The sequence below is a fragment of the Mesoplodon bidens genome, assembly GCF_964165515.1.
Source record: "Mesoplodon bidens genome assembly, chromosome: 17".
NCBI classification, from domain to species: domain Eukaryota; kingdom Metazoa; phylum Chordata; class Mammalia; order Artiodactyla; family Ziphiidae; genus Mesoplodon; species Mesoplodon bidens.
This window is the reverse complement of record NC_138174.1, coordinates 65,988,913-66,006,962: the sequence shown is the minus strand read 5'-3', so window position 1 is coordinate 66,006,962 and position 18,050 is coordinate 65,988,913. Positions and strand designations below refer to the sequence as shown.

Genomic DNA, 18,050 nt, shown 5'->3' with positions numbered 1-18,050 from the left:
CCTGGGCCGGGCAGGAGGGGTTGGGCGGCTGGACAGCGGCTGCCCCGCTCGGCGCCTGATTCTTGCTGACAGTGAACATGACCAAGGCTCTAGATGTAACTGACCTGTCACTCAGCCAGAAGTGAGGAACTGAAGAACGCATGCACGGCAGCAGGAAGGACCCAGAGGAATCTGGAATTTGGGGCCTCTTTCTCCTTAGGTCAGTGGCACTGGGGAGACTGGAGTGGACAGTTCTAGATTAGAAGAGCCTTAGCTGACCTACCAGTCAGAGCAACATATGGGCCTTGCTTGGATCCTGATTCAGATAGACAGACCATGAGAAGACTTGTTTTGAACAGTTGAGAAAATTTAATTAGTACATGATATTGGGTAATTATTGTTAATTTTAGGTGTTGCTGAAAGCCCCTACGTTGGCAAACTGAAGTACTCGGGGGAAAAAAGTCATGGCACCTGTGATTTACTTTAAGCTGTAATGGCGATAAAACAGCCTGTGTGGCGGATTGTTCACTCTTAAACCCTGTGCTGGGCATGTGGGGATGCCTCAGGTTGATGTTCTCTACTTCTGTGGGTGTGTGGGCATCCTCTCTAAGTCCTGGGTGCCACGTGAAGCATCCTGCACGACCACCCTAGCGTTCTTCCCAGTTTACAGAGGAGGGAGGTGGGCTCCACAGGTTGGGTGTTGTCTCAGGTCGCAGGACCAGCTGGAGAGCTGGCGTTGAACCCCGTCCGAGGCCCGGCTTCTGAGCATCGCTGGACAGGGTGGTTCGCAAACGTGCTTTGGCCCCCGGACACGCCCTCCCCGCTCACCTCGGGTTCCCTGTTTCCTTGACTCAGGGACCTAGATGAGCGTCGATGTCTCCCACCTCCAGCAGCAAAGGCAAGAGGAGAAATCGTTAAGAGCTGTCTTCCATGTCGAGGCAGAAGATGTTCTGTGTGTTAGCTTTTCTCCTGGGTGTTGCCTATTTTGAAGTTATACCAAAGGCTTATCTTTTCTTATTTTGAGTCAAGAATGAGTATCCTTTTCAAAACCTTAGAAGCACATTGAGATGCTTTTCCTCTGAAGTACATCTCTTTGCATGCTTTGCTGTTGCAGGCGGACATCTGGTCCCTGGGCATAACGGCGATCGAGCTTGCCAAGGGGGAGCCTCCGCATTCCGAGCTGCATCCCATGAAGGTTTTATTCCTCATTCCAAAGAACAACCCCCCGACGCTGGAAGGAAACTACAGCAAACCCCTCAAGGAGTTTGTGGAGGCCTGTTTGAATAAGGAGCCGAGCTTTGTGAGTATTTTGAGATCAGAACGGGCGTCTCCTCCTCTGGGGCCTGATTGGTCTGGATACATCTTACTGGCATTTCTTTAATCACTATTATCAGCTGTCTTCATGATTTCATTTATTTTTCTTTTTCTAAATGGATATGATTAATTTCTTTGAATTGCAAATTTGTTTTTTATTGTTATTTTATCTTTTAAGGATGAAAAATCTACTTATTTTCTGTAAAATTAAATCTGTAGAAAATCTACAGATTTTCTAGTATCTCATGCCTCATTGAGCTTGAAGACTGTTCTCCTTAATATTATATGTGGAATCATACCTTTTTAATATTTACAGTGGAGGGTCAGGCTATTTAGCCGTTTTAGTAACCGCAAAGCCTGGCCTGAAAAACATATGGCTAAATAGGTATTTAAAGTAAATGTTTTCAGTTTCTTCTGGGCATGTGTCAGGAAGGAAAAGAGGAAAGAGATAGAAATGTACCCCCACCTTGCTTTACCCCTTCCTTCTTACTGTCTTTGCTGTTGAGTTGACTCTGGGAGAGCCACGTGGCAGTGATGACAGCATGGCTTCAGCCTAGTTTTCTCTCTGAATTAGGACTTTTTTTTTTTTTTTTTTTTTTTGCGTTATGCGGGCCTCTCACTGTTGTGGCCTCTCCCCTTGCGGAGCGCAGGCTCCGGACGCACAGGCTCAGCGGCCATGGCTCACGGGCCTAGCCGCTCTGCGGCATGTGGGATCTTCCCAGACCGGGGCACGAACCCGTGTCCCCTGCATCGGCAGGCGGACTCTCAACCACTGCGCCACCAGGGAAGCCCTGAATTAGGACTTTTTAAAAAAAGTTGTCTGTGTATTCTGGGGTTGCGTGGAGCACCACACGTCCTTGTTTTGTTTCTGAGTTTTCCAGCAGGGTTAGCCGAAGGTCAGGCTGAAACTCCTGAACCAAGCCCCCCTCCCCTCCCCTTCTCACGAACCCTTATCTAAAAATACGTGGTTAGTTTTACAAGAGCACCATGCTTTTCTAATATGATTCCCGTTTTGGTAATGGAATTCAGTGAGGAATGCAGCGTTTTTTTAGAACCTCCAGGGGGGGATACAGAGTACACCACTCACTGGGTGCCGGGCGGGCTGCTGTTCCTCGTGTCCGTGGGGCTCGGAGTGTTGTTGTCAGGAGTTTGTTCCGAGCCCCAAGAAGACACACCCACGTTCCTGCACATCTTCCCATTACAGGCGTGTTTGTGCTGTTGGCTTGCTGGCCCAGTGCACACATCTCCACCCCGACCTCTAGCCCAGACGCCCTGAGGAGAGGATGAGATGCTTGGAATTAGACACTCACGTGGACGGGGACTGAGAAATGCCTGAAGTGACCCAGCTTTTTCGCAGGGTTGAGTTTGAGAAGCATGCCTGGCTCTTGTTTAGGAAGCTTTCGTAATTTAGAGCAAGTGGGGACACACGGTCTGACTCACGTGATTTGTGTGTTCCTGCCGGCCGCTCCTGTTTGGGCTGCGTGGTTTTCCTGGGAAGCGTACTCCCTGTAGTTGGGTTTGCCACTCTCAAGGGCAGAGCGAGCGGCCGAGTTCACTGGCCACGCGGAGCCCAGAGCCTGGGTGAAGTCCTCACCCCGATCACAAGCAAAAAGGCAGACCTGGGAAACCAGCATTTCTGAATTGGGAAGGCTGATAACTAAGAGAATGTGGGCACCCTTTCAGCGTCCAAGGAACGGGCATCTCCTGGCTTTCTTCCAGTTGCATTTAAATTAACATTTATCTTATTGTTTGGGGGGGATGGAGCCAAGCAGTAAGATAGGAAGTTAACAAGGTGACACAGAACATGTTTTCTCTCTTGCCAGCATTAGCAATGATGATTGAATGATGATCTGTGAAATTCTCCGCAACATTTTCTTTGTAAATGCATTTTTCTGGGGAGAGGGTTCCTGTTTTCATCGGATGGTTACCTCCAGAATGTTAAGGACCCCATTAGGTACTAGATACCTTGTCCACACCGGGAACGGGATCCCACCCACAGGAGCCAGATGACATTCTTTGACTCAGTCGTAAAGGAAAAAACTTTGAAGTAGGACTCTGTCTTTACGTATCAGCTTGGTTGCTGGACGTTTTGAGGCAGAGGTCTGTCCTTTGGGGTGGAGTCAAGTAGAATGTAGAGAACTTGACCTCATGCTTTTTCTCTTTGCTTTGTTTGGTTTGTTTTCCAGAGACCCACCGCTAAGGAGTTACTGAAGCACAAGTTCATCATCCGCAATGCAAAGAAAACATCCTACCTGACTGAGCTCATCGACAGGTACAAGAGGTGGAAGGCCGAACAGAGCCACGAAGACTCCAGCTCCGATGACTCGGACACGTGAGTCCACTCGGCCGGAGTCCTGCGGGACGTCCGCGGCCAGGGCGCGTGTCCCCAGCCCCAGGCCGTACTTGATGTGGGCCTGTTCATTCTCATCTCTTGGTTGGGGTGGGCTTTAGGTTTCTTTTTTCTTAAAAAAAAAATCCAGGCTGATGGTGCTTCTTGTGTCAGTATGGGACTATATTTAGGAGTCTTGAGTCTCTTTTCGTTGGTAGTGGAGCTTCTCTGAGTAAAATCTGTGACAGAGCTGTGCGTAAAGAACTGGACCTGGTTTCTTCTTCCTTCTTTTAACACGCTACTGATCAGGCGAAATGGCTTTAAATATATTTCTAGAAAGATATAAGTGAGGGTATTAGTGATTCTGTGTTGTGTTCTGGTATATGCCTGGCGTTGTAAAAGCTCTGTGCCAGGAAGTTACGATAAACTGGTGTCAAGTTAAGCATCTAGGAAATCCATTAGCTAAAGAGATGAATTAGGTCTGGGAGCCATTGGGTATGTAGAGGTGGGGAGAGTGGGGCCGACTGCTCCGGCCTGAAGGAGGAGGGGAGCCCTGAGGGGGAGGGCCAGGAGTGGAGGCGTTGCAAGTCGGATCCTCGCCCGCGCCCCTTCACCCCTCGGCCAGAAGTTCAAGCTGACCCACGGCCCAGGTCCACGTGCCAGGCCAGTGGGATGAGACCCAGAATATTTGTCAAGGTTCCCACGGGATTCCATTGCAGAGTCAGGGGTGAGAACCACAGACTAGGACGTCGCTGAGGTCTTGATGTTGAGCCGTGAGGGTGGTGGGCATGGGGCTGAAGAGACGGGCGGGGAGAGTCCAGACGTTTACCGTGGGCCTGGGTACCACAGGTGGGGACGGTCCGGCTTCAGCAGTGTCGTGGGCCCGCTGAGAAGATAGTGGAGAAGAGGCTGGTCTGGGGAGGCCAGGGCACAGGAAGCTGGGTTTGGTATGGGACACGTTCAGACGTCCAGGAGGATGTGTCCAGTGTAGAGCAGCGTCGAGGTTTGGTGTTGAGGAGGGATATCTAGGCAGACAGTATGGGTTTAGAGCCACCACTCTGTTGAACGGTCACTGGAGCCCTGAGAACCTACCTGCGGAGAAGGGCCAGGGGCCGAGGACCAAATGCGGGGAGACACCAGCGTGAAGGAAGAACCTGCGGGCAAGCCGGGTCGGAGGAGATCTGGGCGCGGTGTGGCCCCAGGAGTCTAGGGCCTCTGGAGGAGGGTGATCGGTGGTAGCATTTGCTGCTGAGCCTGCAGGCAGGATGATAAGGAGGGAACAGCAGCTCCTTGTCCAGAGGCGGGCAGGGGACAGGGGGCCTCGGCCGGGTAGATTTTCGAGTGGGTGGAAGGTAAGAGACGGAGGTGGGAGTGTGGAGTGTAGGTGACGCCTCTAGGCCCTGTGGCCGAGGGCAGGGAGCGGCGCTGAGCGAGCAGAAGGACTGCACGCTCAGGTGTGGTGGGACGGAGCCAGTGGAGACTTCTCCAGGAGAAGAGACGCAGGAGAGACGGTGTGGGTGCGGCAGCTCTGTGGGAACCGTGTTCCCACGGGGTCTCTCTTTGGGAGGTCGGAGGCAGGGTCGGCTTCTGCAGCCCAGGAGGGCCTGGAGGGGAGTGGGCAGGACTGGAGGCAGGCATGGAGCATGGGGGGGTCTCCCCATGCAGCCTCCCCGCGGAGCGGGCGCTCACTCACGGGGTCACCTGCATTTCTGTGTTAAGGGAAACGGACACAGATGGCCAAGCATCCGGAGGCAGCGACTCAGGGGACTGGATCTTCACGATCCGGGAGAAAGATCCAAAGAGTCTTGAGAATGGAGCTCTTCAGCCATCGGATTTAGAAAGAACTAAGGTACGTGTGCTCGTGCAGAGTGACTAACACTTGGCATCAGTCAGCAGCATTTTTGAGTCACTTGTGTGTGAAGCCTGCTGTTTCGTGGTCTTTGTGGGCCCTCAGCGCAGCCTGTTGTGGAATTTTGCTGTCAGGGAATTGACACATGAGGAGACGATGCTCTGACTCCCCAGCGAGGCCGACCCGCGAGTCTGGACTCCGGTCCGCTCTGCGGTGCTGATGCTGCTCTTGTAGCCCTGCCGCCAGATCAGCGTTTCCTTACACTTGCACGTACCGGGGGAGTGGGGAGGTGGGTTTAGTGTTTGAAACGACTTCCAGCTCTCTTGATGAGACTAGGCCTGTGTCGCGTATTGGCGTTACTCATCAAGGTACCGTAATTTGGGGATTGAGTTTTGTTTAAGAACTCTTAAAAATAAATATATTGCTTTTGGTACCTATGTACTTAATTTTGATGAATTGGTTTTGTGCCTGTTTAAGTTAATGGAAAGCTGTAGTTTTAGGATCGTTGTGAAGCACAGTGGTGTAGTTTCTCTTCAGCAAGCGCAGACCTGTGGCTGTCTGTCCCCTGGTGACCCTACAAATCCTGCTTTGAGAAGCAGTTAGGAGTCACTGCGTGTTCAGATCGAGGCTGCAGAAGAAACAAAAGGCAGCACTGTCATAGGACAGCCACTTCCAACAGCCAGCTCTGATGTGCGTGCCACTCCAGGCCTTCATCGGTCAGGTCCTCTCCATACGTGGCTCAGCGGTGCAATTCAGCATCGCCTGTGTCCACGCAGGGTGCCACTTCCTGGCGCTCTGGTGCCTCCCCACCAGGCGTGGTATCTGTCGTCCTCCGTAGTCCAGTGAAAACACAGTAGGGACAGTCCTATGCAGGTGCTACAGCAGACGTGTATCTGAAGTTGACTGAATTATTGCAGATGTGGGTATTAAATATTTCTCATTACTTTCCCCCTCCTCCCCCAAGATGAAAGACATCCCAAAGAGGCCTTTCTCTCAGTGTTTATCTACAATTATTTCTCCACTGTTTGCAGAGGTAAGATGCCCAGTTGACTTCTGGGGAGGTGCGAGGGGAAGAGGGGGGAGCAGTTGCCCCGTCTGTGGCAGGGTTGCCCGTGGAACTTGGGGGGTTAGACTGGCTGGCTCTGGGCGGCCAGCTGGGATGGACGGGCCCCTGCCTTCCAGGAACGCCTCCTGCTTTCCCGGGGGCCATCTTCCATCCAGCCCCTCCTGGGAACTGTCGCTGTGTCGCTGCCGGGAGTGTACACGTGGGATGTCAGCAACCCAGCCCCAGTCCGTATGTTACTGGGGCAATTTTTAACTTCAGTTATGCTGCTTTCTACAAAATCTAGTTGGGTGCAGCCTAACATCTTTGCCTCGACAGACTTACGTATGGCAACGTGAAAAGCAGATTTTTACTTTAAGGAGACATCAGATTCCCTGGGGTCCTCGTGTTACCTGTGGAGCCCCCAGGGTAGTGGCCTCACCCAGCAGGGCCCCTGATTGCTGGCGAGCGGCCACCGCAAACGTGGGCCCCTCCCTGTGCCCTTTCAGGGGACCCTGCCCCCTGTAGGTATGTGTATACGTACAACATTTGGAGGTGTTTCAAGAGTGGGTTTTATGAGGGTGAACATTGTTCATCTGGTTAGTAGCTGATTGGAGGATAAGTTGGAAGTAACCCCTTCCTGGCTCAGGCTGCCTTTAAGGTAATTCAGAGTGAGTCACCTAGTACCTTCTGTTTGGGTGGTGATCCAGAGCTCTCCTCTCTAGGGAGGCTGTAGCAGGGGATCCTTGGACTTGAGGTGGGTGGCCCAGGGTGGGAAGGAAGTGCCACCCATGGGCGCATCCCTGTCCTCCGCTTGGCCTGAACCCCAGTCGCACGGTGCCTCCCCCTTGGCGGTGCTCCTGGCTGGCCTCCGTCCTCCCAGGCCTTCCCCGACCCAGATCTGTCTCACGAGTGTGCCCAAGGGACAGGTTGAAACCGCTGCACACTCTGGGTTCAGGTGGCAAAGTGAACAGCAACAGGGCAGGCAGAGGCCCCTCTGTGTCGCTTTCTGCCTGCGGCCTTGGCCTGGGATGCCTGTTGGACCCTGTTTGCTCTTTGTTAGGTTCTTTGGGCAATTGGCCCGTCAGGTTTTCCAGATACTCCCCTGCTTGCCCACGACCCTGACTGCATTTTACTAGGATAGTTGGGCAGTTGGGGAAAAGGGCATAGATTTTCTCATTTGTCCGAAGCCGTCTGTTTCTTGTGGGGCACATGAAAAAAAACCATTCTGAAGGCATTATCCAGAATTAATGAACTAATCCTAAATGTACTAATGTTTTGATTTTGTTCAGCTGCCCTAAAGGTAACCTCCCAGGCATCTTGTCTTGTATGTTTTTGTTATTAATGTTTGGTAACCTCACGTTCAGAGTGTCCAATGTGCATTATTTGCATAATACTCCGCAAACTCGCTAACTTAAGGAGCGCCTCCCCATGTTACAGATGAGGACGTTCCCGGGCGTCCCTCAGTATGGGCCAGGGGCTCCCTCCCGTGGTGGTGACGGGGTGCGTCCGGCAGCCGTGGGCAGCAGCGGGTGGGGTGGGGGAGTGGGGTGGGGGAGTGGGAGGGAGGTCGGGTGGCGGGCTGCGGGCTGCGGGCTGCCCACTCGGGGCTTATAAGTCTGGCTGTGTTTAGTCGTTAAGGGGCCAGGGGTCCCAGATGGACGGACGCGCCGCCTCCGGGCTGACCGTTGCGGTCGCTGACACCGTGGAACAGGCACAGGCACTCCGGCCTCAGCGCCAGGCCCGTCCTGTCCCTCTGTCTGTCCCTGTAGCTGGGAGGGGAGAAGCCACGGGCGTAGAGTGAGCCTGAAGCCGGGGTGGCGGCGTGTGGTCCCAGCAGCCCGAGAAGCTGCTGGAGGCTCTGGGTCGCGCACCGAGCAGCTCTCCCCCCCTCCTCCTGGTGCAACCAGGGCGCATCCCGGAAAGACGGGAGTTGACCTTAAACTGTGGGAGGTGTCTGCAGACACCGGCGTGGTTTCCCGTGGGCGCAGAGGTGCCGAGAGGACATCAGCCTCCCAGGGTTTAGGGCTGTTGCCTGTTTGCATGAAATGGAGTATTTCGGCAGCACCCTGCCCACAACGGCAGTCTGTCCGGAGGCCTCAGCACCAGCCTGGTAACCGCGGGAGCTCTGCGTGCGTGGCCCGCACCACAGCTTCGGGGCGCACACCAGAGCCAAGTGGGCGTGAAATGGCTTTGCTGGTGGAAGATGAGGGTTGAAATAGAAAAAGAAAGCAGAGGGAGCAGATGCCACGATCACATTCCGGAAAGGCGCACAGAAGCCGGCGTGTTTCCTTCCCGGGGAAGCGTAGAGACTGGGGGTGGGACTCAGGCCCAGTCTAGCCTCCAGCAGGGGCGGGATCCGAGCTGACCCTGTGGCCGGGGCAGTCGGGTCGTGTCACTCCTTAAACAGACGCCCGCGGCTTCCCGTGCTCGGGTGAGTCACGCCGTCCCTCGCTTTGGTGGTTTCAGTTGAAGGAGAAGGGCCAGGCGTGTGGAGGCAACCTGCGGTCCATCGAGGAGCTGCGCGGGGCCATCTACCTGGCGGAGGAGGCCTGCCCCGGCATCTCGGACACCATGGTGGCCCAGCTCGTGCAGCGGCTGCAGAGGTGAGTGCCACCCGTGCCTGGTACCTTCCAGGCCGGGGGCTTGAAGCAGAATCGAGGGAGAGAAGGCTGTTCTCCTGAATCAGAGGAGTCTGTGTGAAGGCACCAGGTGAACCTGGACCCTTCGGGGAGGGACCACAGAACTCTGTGGTGGCCACTCTTGCTGTGTAAGCACGGAGTGACTTCCGGGTGCCGGTCTGCTCTCCTGACGCAGCCTCGTGACCAGCCAGAGGAGTGCAGTCCCGAGCCCGGACTCTCCGTCTGGTTTTATGCTCCAAAGCCAGGTGTCCAGAAACACCGGAGATGGGGGCTCGGTGAGTTCTGTGAGACCGGACACAGGTGCTGGTCCTTGTGAGGGCCGTGCTGGTCCTCGGCTCCGCCTAAGCGCCGGAAGCCTCATCATGGTGGCAGGGGGCTCCGTCCGCGGCAGCCTGCAGGGTGTGCCCTGTCCCCGCCAGCGGCCCTGGTGGCATGGGCTCCAGGGTGAGGAGGAAGCGGGGCTGCCGATCTTTCTCCCCCGGCCGGTCCCTTAAGCTTGTTTGGGGAGCCTCCCTGTGGAGGAGGTCGCACACGTGCAGTCACCTGGGGGTGTTGGAGAGAGCGGAGGTGAACCGTCCAGCAGCTCTGTGACCGGAGCTCTCCTGCACACCCCGAACCTTTCTCTCTCCCCGAAACGCCAGACAGATCAGTGCTTTGAAATTCACCTCCCAGGTGTGTTGTCCAGGAAGCGAGCTTTTTCTAAAGGATGGCTGCTCCTTGATGGGAATTAGGAGCGTCTCAGATCTTTTCTGAGATGTCGGCGGGACGGCGCATGGAGAAGTTTGGGGCGTGTAGGGTCACTTCTGCCTCTTGGAAGTGGTGATGGAGGGGCTGCCCGCTGTCCTGTGACGTGTCCCTCTAAAGTGGGACAGCAGAGAAAACCTCAGGTGTGTTCTGTGGAACTCAGGCCCCCTCATGAAAACGTCCCAGCTTTCCAACCTGCTCTCATGTTGAGGCTGGAGAATAGACTGTTGACTTGGCTGCCTCCGATTCTGAGGCAGTTGACGGACTCCAGTATGCTTTTTGCGTGAAGTTGGTTTTAATAGCGTTATTTCTTAACCCGGTGCATCCAAAGTCTTCGTTTCGGTATAAAGGTCTTTCACCTTCGTTGTGGGGCTGAGTCTTTGCAGTCAGCATGTGTTTCACACTTAAACGGCGCATCTCATTGTGAAGTCGGTGCTGGGAGCCACTGTGGCGAGTGTGACCGTACATAACCCAGGTGTCACTGCCTGCCGTCTGCATTACGGTTAACACTTTACTTCCCATTCTCTCTGGTTCTCTCTTGTCCTTCGTGACGTGGGACTCTCTCTCCTCAGCCATCAGATGACCCTGCTCCAGGGGCTCCCTGCCTGGTCCCTTTTGGGCTGTCCGAGCTCTTCCCGTGTGTCCCCTGTCCAGAGGCCACCAAAGCACAGTGGCTGTCGCTGACGCTTCAGACCCGTTTTGCTCCTGGATGCATCGCTCCAGTGGGTCGCATCAGAGAGGACGAGGACCAGCTTTTGTCCAAAGCATTTTCAAAGGCTTTTGTGTATCTTAGTTTGAGTTAGTGTGTGGATTCTTATGTGTGGCATCACCTCCTCCCATGACTTGGGCATTTACGTCTCTCGAAAAGTGAGTCTCGGGATCCGTGGCTGAAGCGTGCTTTCCTAATCGTTTGTCCCCTGGGCGAGTGCCGTGTATTTTAAATGCCTTAAAAGAGGAACTCTTTGGAATGTTGGCTACGGGTCCCATTAAACTCGTCCTCAGCCGTCTCCCGTGGCTGGGTGACCACCCCGGTTTTGAGGCTGCTGAGGGAATCTCGGCCACCCGTCCCCCTTTTTGGTATTCCAAAGTGAGCCAGTGCTGCAGAATTACTGGCAACAGGAGAAAGTGCCCATCCCACCATCATAGTTTCGGGTGCGCTGCCTTCCACTGTTGTATGCAAGTCATGAACTTACCCAAGTCTTTAGATATTCTTGGGTGTTCATGTAGAATAAATTGTGTAAAACTAGACATGTATAATTCTGTGTACACTTCTTCTTAACCTGGGTGTATTTTTCATATTGCTTAAATATTATTATGATTTTTAATCTCTTAGTTCATTCAGCTTGCTTGATGAACCATTTTTCTACTGTTGGACATCAGAATTGTTTCCTAGTTATTGTAATCACAAAAAATTTAACAGACAGTTCTAGGAAGTGGATTACTTGAACAAGCACCAATATTTGTGTGGCCAAAAAGGGTTTCTTGCACTGACACTCAAATTGGCATGCGTGTGCATCTTTGGGATCTTACTGTGTCATTGGGTATTATCGATTTTTCAATTTTTAAAAAATGATTATAAGTGAAGGTGTATCATTTACTACTCTATTCGTGTCTTTTTTTCTCTCCTGGGAGGCTGAACACATTCTCACTTTTTGTTTATCTGTGAAAAGTTTTTAGTGTTGGAATCATGATTTTCTTAATTTCTATGAATTCTTTATGGAATAATTAGCCCATTGATACTTGCGCCACTTAATCTGTTATAACTTGGGGTTGTCTATAAAAACTAGGATTTTGATTATTGCTTCTAGTTTGGCAAATGAATTTGTTTTTAATTTAGAGAAATGACATTGATTTACTTCTATTTCTCTTTTTGTTTTTTTCCTAGATACTCTCTAAGTGGTGGAGGAACTTCATCCCACTGAAATTCCTTTGGCATTTGGGTTTTGTTTTTTTCCTTTTTTTCTTCTTCATCCTCCTCCTTTTTAAAAGTCAACGAGAGCCTTTGCTGACTTTGCTGAAGAGGTGCACCATCGCGGGGGGGCCATTCCCCCCACAGCGAGGTCGCCTGTCCAGGGCCCGATGAAGTCTCCAGATGGGGTGGGGAGGGTCAGCTCCTGCGAGCGAGCATTTTATTTTATTTTATTATTCTTGTTTTTAATTCTAACCATAGTGCACATATCAAGGAAAGTGTCTTTAGAAACAAAAATAAACCCTGAAATGTATATTTGGGATTATGATAAGGTGACTGAAGAAATGAAACCTCAGGTATCCTGCTTTACGTTGATAACTCCCCCTCCCTGGGAGACGGAGAATCGCTCTGGTGGATCAGTGTACAGATTTGTATATAGTGTCATTTTTAAGGAAACCCTTTTGGCGTGCATAGGGATCACTGTGTACACACTGGCCAAGTGCTTCTGTAGATACTGTCAGTGGGGTAAATATTTGACAGACCGTAACTTGAGTCTATTGCCTTGCCTTTATTACATGTAAATTTTGAATTATGTGACCAGTGATTTGGGTTTGACTTTGTATTTGCAGGGTTTGCCATTAATAATAATTAACGCCCCCCCCCTTATGGAACACTCCTATATTTGTACCTCAACAAATGCAAATTTTCCTCTTGTTTGCCCTACAACCCTTTTGGTACACTTAGAAGTTGATTTGCTTTTTCATCGATGGTACTATTTCTTAGTGTGTTAAATTGGAACATACCTTGCCTCATGAAGCTTTAAATTATTATTTTAAATTTCTCCCCGATGAAGCGTTCTCGTCTCACTTTCATTCGTGCCCTGCCAGTCCTGCGCCAGCTGTACCGTCCTTCCAGTAGGGTTTTCTGTTGCACCTTGTAGTGAAATCTGCGTATCATCTTTCCCACCTAAACATGTCTGAATGCTTACACAAATAAATTTTATAACACAGATTTTGCATACTCGCCTTGGAACATGACTCTTGAGAGGGCAGTGCACCTGCCGTGTGTGTGTGTGTATGTGTGTGTGTGTGTATGAGGCTCTGGGAAGAAGTGCCCACATTCAAGCTGTGGAATGTCCATGTCAGCTCCCTTTGCAACTTTTAAAAATGGTCCTGAGAAGATATGGGTGAATATTGCTGATCTGTAAAACTGCTGTCTTCCCAGGGACCTGGAGGGAAGGTTGCTGGTTTTCTTAAAGGAGCTGGTGCCCGCCAGGTGTCTGTATTTTTCTTGGCTTGTGGCAGCGTCTTGCTTGCCAAGGGGGTTAATAACCTCTGGGTCTCTGGGGTGGGAAATACTTCTTGCAGCCATTCTTGACTGATCTGAGTACGTGTGACATTTTTTTTTTTTATTTGTTGATACGAATCGTTGTCATCTCTTGTTGGAGTAGCAGTTCTTGAGGTGGAATACAAAGGCTTTGGGCAGCAGGGAAGTTACTGGGTAAACCTGAGGACGGAAGGTCAGTTATCTGCTGGCCCGGTGGCCTGGAGGTTACAGGGAGAGGACAGTGGCCTGAGCTAGAGACGTCTGAGGGGTGGTTATTGTTTTGGTTAATGCAATGGAGCTGGTTTTTAAACTCTTAAAATCGTCGTGATTTTTTAATTAAAGGTAGATTCGGATTAATTTCTGTAAGGGATATGTTTTGGTTAGGGGAAATAGAACCAAATTGCTATCGTGCAAGTTTGTTAACTTGAACAGTAAAAATTGAGAATATTTCATTTTGTGTTTCGGAGAGTATTCTGTATGACAGAGCCGTTTGTTTCCCTCTGTGAGGCATGAGCCAAAGATCAGTTTTGTCCATTTTGCTGGAGAAAGAATCCAAGAAATGGAGCATGTTCCCGAGGCGTGCTGCTTGTCTGATCTTGAGAGCACCAGGGTCGACCACAGCTTTCTGATCTGGAGTTCTTCAGATTTGCAAATGGACAGTGGTTTCAAGACTTGACGCTGACTGACCGCCATGTCAAATATGAATGATGCTTACACTGATTGGCAGATGGGATCCCAGCTAAGTGAGGTGCTGTGAATGGTTAGTAGCTGCCCTGCAGTCTTTGGACGGTAACAACAAAGCTCCGTCTCCCAGGCAAAGCGGCAAATTACTCTATTGAGTTTATTGGAAACGTCTTCTGTTGATGAAGCTTCTCGGGGAAGATGTGCTTTGACAGGCTTTGGAAAGTGGGTCACCTCCCCCTACAATATCTCCTGGTTTGTTACTTTCTGTAGACAAAGAAAAATCAGGGCATCTGCTTGAGGCTAGCATTTGTCCACTTCAAGTCCTTTATTAAAAGACAGACGAGGTACCAGAGCTACAACAGGACCTGCCTCGGGCTATAAACCGCTGGTGGTATTTAGCCAGACCTGTGAGCTCAGCACTCAAGGTAGATTGACTGCTCCTCGGAAGCCTCTGGATGCTGAACTGCAGCAGTTAGCGGCTCCTCTGCCTACACTGCTGATGGCTGGGTGGCTTCACCCAGAAGCACAGACAGCCTCTTGGAGGTTGGGGGCTGTGTCTGGCTGGTTGTCGACACCTTTTTGAAGTGGTCTTTTTCTGCACTGGCTGCACCCATGTGGTCTGGGGGCCTCGGCACTGACACAGTCGTGTGATTGTCTCGCTGTAACCAGGGGCCACACACCTTCCCGATCTGACGGTTTTGCTCTCCGAGTGGTCTTTTGAAGCCTTTAGTTGGAATGCAGCATTTTGTACCTTTCTTTTGGCAAAACATAGGTCTGTTTATGAGCATTTTTATATTTTCTTCCTTAAACGTGGCTTGTGTATTTCTGCTTTAAAATATGGCAATAACTGAGGAGTGCTGCAAGGTGTGTTCTTAAGCACAGGGTCTGTATCATGCAAGGGTCAATAAAGTTCACAGAAATAATTTTTTGTAATTGTGTCTTGTGTGTAGAGGGGGAGTAGACGTTTGTGTCCCCCACACCTCTGAATTTATATGTTGAGATCCTGAGCCCCCAGTGTGATGGCATTAGGAGGTGGGAGCCTTTGGGGATGATTAAGCCATGAGGATGGAGCCCTCAGGACTGGGATTAGTGCCCTGACTCCACAGCGATCCCTCACCCCTTCCACCACGTGAGGACACAGCAAGAAGATGGCCATCTGTGAGCCAGGAAGTGGGCCCTCACCAGATACTGAATCTGCCGGGACCTTGATCTTGGACTTCCAGCCTCCAAACTGTAAGAAAGATATTTGTTTGTAAGCCACCCAGTTGATGGTATGTTTGTTACAGCAGCCAGAAAGGACTGAGATAGCGGGTGTCTTTGAAACTCCGTTTCTGGCAGTTTGGGAGTGGTCTGAGTCGCCTATATGATTTGCACTTAGGTTTTCTTTGAAGTCACAGGGGGACACAGGTGTGAATCATAGCTGGGAGCAGAAGACTGACTGAGGAGACCATCTTGTCTCCACGCCTTGTAGAGGTGAGTGACAGGTGTGACTTTTGGAGGGAGAAGCTCATGATTCCGCCATCTCAGCAGCCCAGGGACTGGGGTCAGAGGCTTCCCAGTCCCCTCCCTGCCCACCTTGCCCTCACCCCTTGTCTTCTAGAGCCTCTGACGTGACGGTCAGTCTTCCGGAAATGTTCTGCTTTCCCGGTCCCACGTTGGAAGCAGCAAAGATCACATAATGTATCAAAATACGTTGTCTTAAGAGAACAGACTCAGCAGCTCATTCATCCCACCCCACAGTGACCCGCTGACTCCCCGACCCACCTGCCTGAGATTCAGTCAAAGACAAGAGACGAGGTTGGTTGTTTTGCCTTAAAACTTCAGGATGCTGGATTGTGGCATGAGGTATTTTTATTCCCTTTTGTTAGTACTTAAAACCGTCTGTACAGACTGTAAGGCAAATGATTCACACACATCTCGAGCTACTCATCGTCCATTCGTATGTTTCCACGTACGCCGGTCACAGCCCCCCAGTCGGGGTGGTCCTGGGTGTCTTAGGTGAGGGCCCCCAGCTGTGGTGTGGGGCACTGGATGGGAACCGTGTTGGATGGGTCGCCCCCTCGGGGGGCGGCATCAGGAAAGGGCTTAACAATACCAAGGGAATAGCAGCCACTCAATCCCCATGGAGAAGAGGCAAACGGATTTTGACTAGTGGGCCCCAGCAGTTACTGGAACCCTGTTCCCTGTGTTGTCCGACTCTCAAGGATGTGCAATGTCATATGTCCGTACCCCAGGCCGGGGGTGGGGGTTTGGCGGGGGGGGGGCGGTGAGTATAAAAAGGAGAAAAGAATGGATTGTGAAGACAGGCACGATATATATACCACTATTGAGTGTGCAGTTCCAAACCACAGTTGCAGTAGGATACAGGTATGATCACGGGAGCCAGGGGACTACACACTGTGACTCAGAGCTCCTGCATCCACAGGAAGCTCAGACACGCTCCACAACATAACACAGCACAAATGGCCCTGGTCACTGCCATACAGGTTCTCATGCTTGTGAAACATACAGCAAAACACCACAGCTTACTACCCTCCCATCGGATACGCCACTCAGTACACCGACAGTCCAGAGAGTGCACTGGATTTCCGCTTCTCTTAACAGAAAACAACCCGCTACACTTTGTAAATAGTCATTGCTTTAAACAATTTGGTCAACTTGTGCCAAGAAGTAGGTCTGGGAACCAGCGTTTCACTGGAGCCTGCAGCCCCCAGTGGAACACAGGATGCTGGAAACTGCTCATTTATCAAAAAAGTAAATCCTACTAATTTTCTATTATAAAAGTAGAAAGAGTGAGAAAAAAAATCTGAAAATGATCTCATTTGCTTAAGACTGCCAAGTGTATCGCAAACAAACAATGGAAAATCCATTTTGTAAAATGCAGCAGCCTAGAAATCAAAATCATAAGTTTGTCAATCATCTTTTTTTAAAAAAAGAGCCCTTGCCCTGTCTTTTGGTTGCATGGATGTGTTTGTACTGACTTTAAGGTGCAGTTGCGGAGGGAAAAAATGTCATTCGGCACTCTATCCGTGACAATGTTTTAATACTGGCACAAGCTGAAGACAGCCCACAGAGGGCATGCCGGCCGAGACGCCCCCCGTGTTGAAGGCAGGGGTGCGGTCCTGTTCCGATGAGAAATTAACAGCTGCGAAGACAAGGTTTAAAATGGTTCTGTGGAGACAGATGAGAGTCGCTGTGAAACCATGTATTACTTTGTTTTCCAGACAGACAGGTGTTAATTTTACTAGGCTTCATTAATACAGAAGAAAGAACGTGTCCTCCGGGAAAGTCGCCACTGCTGAAACAATCAACACGTGTCCCGTCCTGCCATCAATACACGTGAGATTCTCTGCGACTCAGAGCGTGGGCACGGGAGGCCGAGCTGGTGGCACTTCGGATCACCCCCATCCATCTATAGGACAAGAAAGTGAAGTAACTGTCAGGGGCCACCTTTTACCAGCCCGTGTCCCTGAAATCTGCTTTTCTTGTTTGTTGCAGCTTCTTGACCCCTGGCGGCCGTTACTTACTAAGCCCCAGCGTGACGTAATACTGCCTGGCGTAGAATCTGCTTTTGTAGCAGGGGAGCTCCTAGCTTCCAGGTAAAGGAAAGCGGGGTTAAGGCCTCCTCCAGGTACTCCTGAGGACCACTTTGAGAACCACTGACCGGGGCACGCTCGTTCTGCAGCCGTGCCCGAGGCGGGGCCACAGCGCACACTGCCGGTCTTTCTCAGGACAGTGGGGCGCGGCCCATCCTAGACGCAGGGCTGTTTGTGGTCTAGAACCAGGGGGCAGAGAGGCCCAGGCTGCTGCTGAGCGTCCCCCACCCGCAACAACAAAGCGTCATCTGGTCTACCACGTCAGGAGTGCCAGGCGGAGGAGACCTGGGGTGGCCCAGCTTCCCGCCTTTGTGGAGCTTAGAGGGCTTTAGAAACCCCTAATCCCAGGGCCACGTGCTCCCTGCCACAGCAGTGACGGCATCTCAGTTTTCCAGCCCAGGATCACATTTGAGGAGTGCTACCCGTCTGGGCTCCCTTTTCAACCAGTGTAGCTTAGGGCCCCGCTGCTCTGGGGTGGGTGTCCATGGCGGCTTCGACCCTGGTCTTAAACCACTGTGCTGTTTCCCGTGAACTAACTTTATGTGAGTTTGTGCACGGATGACTGGCCCATTCATCGGAAACCCTTGTGGGTTCTCAGAAGAAGAGTTTCTCCCTCAGTGGCAGCTTCCCTGTCTG

The 18,050-nt window shown here is 51.4% G+C and overlaps 2 protein-coding genes across 3 annotated transcripts in view; one reads left to right on the top strand and one right to left on the bottom strand.

Annotated features, from left to right (window-relative positions):
• The window catches only part of STK24 (serine/threonine kinase 24), a 104,492-nt gene extending 91,673 nt beyond the window's left edge, over nucleotides 1-12,819 (top strand). For both annotated transcript variants that reach the window (XM_081214639.1, XM_081214640.1), the window contains exons 6-11: nucleotides 1,094-1,279; nucleotides 3,480-3,625; nucleotides 5,342-5,471; nucleotides 6,436-6,504; nucleotides 8,983-9,119; nucleotides 11,785-12,819. In XM_081214639.1, the coding sequence (XP_081070765.1) occupies nucleotides 1,094-1,279; nucleotides 3,480-3,625; nucleotides 5,342-5,471; nucleotides 6,436-6,504; nucleotides 8,983-9,119; nucleotides 11,785-11,821 (705 nt within the window). In that variant the 3' untranslated portion in view covers nucleotides 11,822-12,819. The remainder of the gene's footprint in view (nucleotides 1-1,093; nucleotides 1,280-3,479; nucleotides 3,626-5,341; nucleotides 5,472-6,435; nucleotides 6,505-8,982; nucleotides 9,120-11,784) is intronic.
• Nucleotides 12,820-15,651: 2,832 nt separating this feature from the next.
• FARP1 (FERM, ARH/RhoGEF and pleckstrin domain protein 1) overlaps nucleotides 15,652-18,050 on the bottom strand; it is a 295,459-nt gene continuing 293,060 nt past the window's right edge. The window contains exon 27 of the mRNA XM_081214634.1: nucleotides 15,652-17,230. Coding sequence (XP_081070760.1) covers nucleotides 17,149-17,230 — 82 coding nt within the window. The 3' untranslated portion in view covers nucleotides 15,652-17,148. The remainder of the gene's footprint in view (nucleotides 17,231-18,050) is intronic.